This window comes from Sinocyclocheilus anshuiensis, unplaced genomic scaffold (assembly GCF_001515605.1).
Source record: "Sinocyclocheilus anshuiensis isolate Anshui unplaced genomic scaffold, SAMN03320099.WGS_v1.1 scaffold117, whole genome shotgun sequence".
Taxonomy (NCBI): domain Eukaryota; kingdom Metazoa; phylum Chordata; class Actinopteri; order Cypriniformes; family Cyprinidae; genus Sinocyclocheilus; species Sinocyclocheilus anshuiensis.
In genome coordinates this window covers 3737515-3740085 of record NW_015536624.1, presented here as the reverse complement: position 1 = coordinate 3740085, position 2571 = coordinate 3737515, and the positions used below count along the sequence as shown (strand labels likewise).

Below are 2571 nucleotides of genomic sequence, written 5' to 3'. Positions count from 1 at the left end.
GTAACAGCCCAAATGACTTATTATTCTAATTGACTGATTCAATTTAAGAATTTGACTGAAAAGATTATGCACACTTTTAGAAAAAAGGGCTTTATAATTTATTATTCAATTTATATTTTATCGATTATTATATTATTATATCAATTTATATAAATATCGTCTAATTATTGTTATCATTATAAAATCCCAGAAAATATTGAGATATATTTTTGTCAATATCGCACACCCCTAATATATTTAACGTTTTGTTTAGAAAAAAATCTCGATTAATAAAATATATATGAGAAGTGCCCTTTTTTCCACTTGAGCTCCTGCCCCTCAAAATGTCTGTGCACGTCGCTGCCTACCCCTAATCTTAATTTGTGTTCCAAAGGTGAACAAAGTTCTTACAGGTTTCGAACGACATGAGGGTGAGTAATTAATGAAAGAATTTTCATTTTTATGTGAACTATCCCTTCAATTAAACATTGAAAAGCAGTGTTGATATTCTATATATGTAAATAGTACAATCTACTCTGAAAAGCAGACTTCGTTCTCTGCCTGTCAAGTCGAACAGGTTGTGATGGATTCAGGCTGGTGTTGGAAACGGTCGAGAGTGTTTCTCTGCCCGGCCTGACCGCGTCTATTGATAAGAACCCTCAAGAACAACACATGCTGTTTCTCCAGACTCAAGACATCGCATGTCTCCCCAGGCCATCAGATTATCCCATCATAACACACTGCATTTTTAATATCTCATAGTCTGGATTCAGTCACAATTGGGGCGGAGTTGAATTTCCTCTCCTTGCAAGGAAATAGACGTTCGCTCCCTTTCGGTTTGCACTGCAATTCCAATTCGCATTGTTCCACAGCAATCTAATAAAGGTTAACAAGGTTCAGCGGTGGAAAGAACAAATTGAAGAAAACAAATCGTGGAGCAGCACTGCTTTTGTCATACTGGGCTGTTTTGTTTCGAGAGCTCTGGCACATCCATATTCGACACTAGTTAAGTCTGTTTGCAAATTCTCATGGGGTCATGGGCTAAACAAACAAGGTTAATTGCCTCTCAAAACAGAGCTGAAAGTGTGCAGCTGTAGCTGCTTTTATTGTCAGACACCTGCCAACGGCTCCCACGCAACACACCATTTGTTCCACTGTTAAATATAAAGATGTGGATGCAAGCGTCTTTATGCTGGCAGCTCGTCAACAAATGTAGATCTGGATGAATCCTTTGCATGTGCAACATGTGTTATTTTTAGCAACTCTGGCAGGATTTACAAATGAAAACACTGAATGCATCGGTACTTACGTAGATGTTCACTGTGGGATTGTCATGAAGCAGGATGGTTTGTGCACTGCTAGAGGAGATGATCACCACTGATGGGTTTGACGCAGTTAAGAAGAGTTCTGACATTATCTGTTTTCCCTGTGAAAATACAAGAACGGAAGTTTTTGAATTTAATGTTTGAGCCCATTTAGTACAAAAAATTGTCTTTCTGACAAAACATTTTATTACCAATTGCAAATAGGCTTTATGTTGTAAACAGCACAATATATACTCATAGTATAAATGAAAAATATATGTTTTTAAATATATAATACATAAACAAAATGTATGTCAACGGGAAAAGAACAAATGCCTAGTTCTTTCATAAAACTCTAAATGGCACAGGCTGATGGGTTCTTAACGTAACTGATGATATTCACAGCGTTAAGCGACTTGGCACAAGCCGATTGGTTCATGTTGCATACGCAGCCAATGAGCTTACTGCTTTACATTTAAATGGCTAGCTAGCACCCACTTGAGCATTTTGCAGCGCACTTTCAGAGTTCCTCTGATACTCTCCACCTTCCCCAGCTCCACCTGTATAGATCTACGGGTTATTTTATATGCTATTTGTGCAGCAGCAGTATGTCTTAAATACTCACAGCACTTTATCGGCGTAATATATAAATAAGTACCAATGCTTAAGTCTACGGGATGACAACGCCGGCCATCCAACCCGAGAGTACAATAAACAATGATGAGTAAGGGCTTTTGAATTTGTGATGAACCTTAATGCTCCATGATAAACTGAATCCAACGCCTGTAAACAATGCTTAGGTGCCTGCATGTATATGATATCACAATAATCCAACACTGACAAAAATGTAGCTTGGCAGTATGTATTGGCAGTAGCAAGTTCCTGTACTTGCTTGCAGCAACAGCAGCAATAATCTACAACTACAGCAATAACCAACAGCAGCAGTAATACAGCAGCAGCAGTGTAGCAAATCTATTCCACCAAGACCAAATACATTAACATTGTCACATCCATTATCATGCTAAAATCTTCCAAGAGTTGTCATGATTTTTTTATTCTTGCTGGAATGTATTGTGTGTTTATGTAGTGTATGTGTGTTTGTGTGTATATATACCACAAAATGGTAAAAAAAAAAAAAAAAGGTTTACATTCATGAAAAACAAATTACACTAAATATATTTTAAATAAATAAATGAAAATGTAGTGCTGACGTACAGACAAAACAACGTATTGACTAAAAACAACTATTTTTTCTTGCTGAACTGTGGTTTCTACATATATACATATA

At 36.8% G+C, this 2571-nt stretch overlaps 1 protein-coding gene across 3 annotated transcripts in view; it reads right to left on the bottom strand.

Moving 5' to 3' along the window:
- LOC107704777 (uncharacterized) overlaps positions 1-2571 on the bottom strand; it is a 56347-nt gene that overhangs the window by 16690 nt on the left and 37086 nt on the right. For all 3 annotated transcript variants that reach the window (XR_001636002.1, XR_001636004.1, XM_016507802.1), the window contains exon 4: positions 1289-1405. Coding sequence is in view for 1 of the 3 variants with exons in the window: in XM_016507802.1 (XP_016363288.1) it covers positions 1289-1405 (117 nt within the window). In the remaining 2 variants the exon portion in view is untranslated. The remainder of the gene's footprint in view (positions 1-1288; positions 1406-2571) is intronic.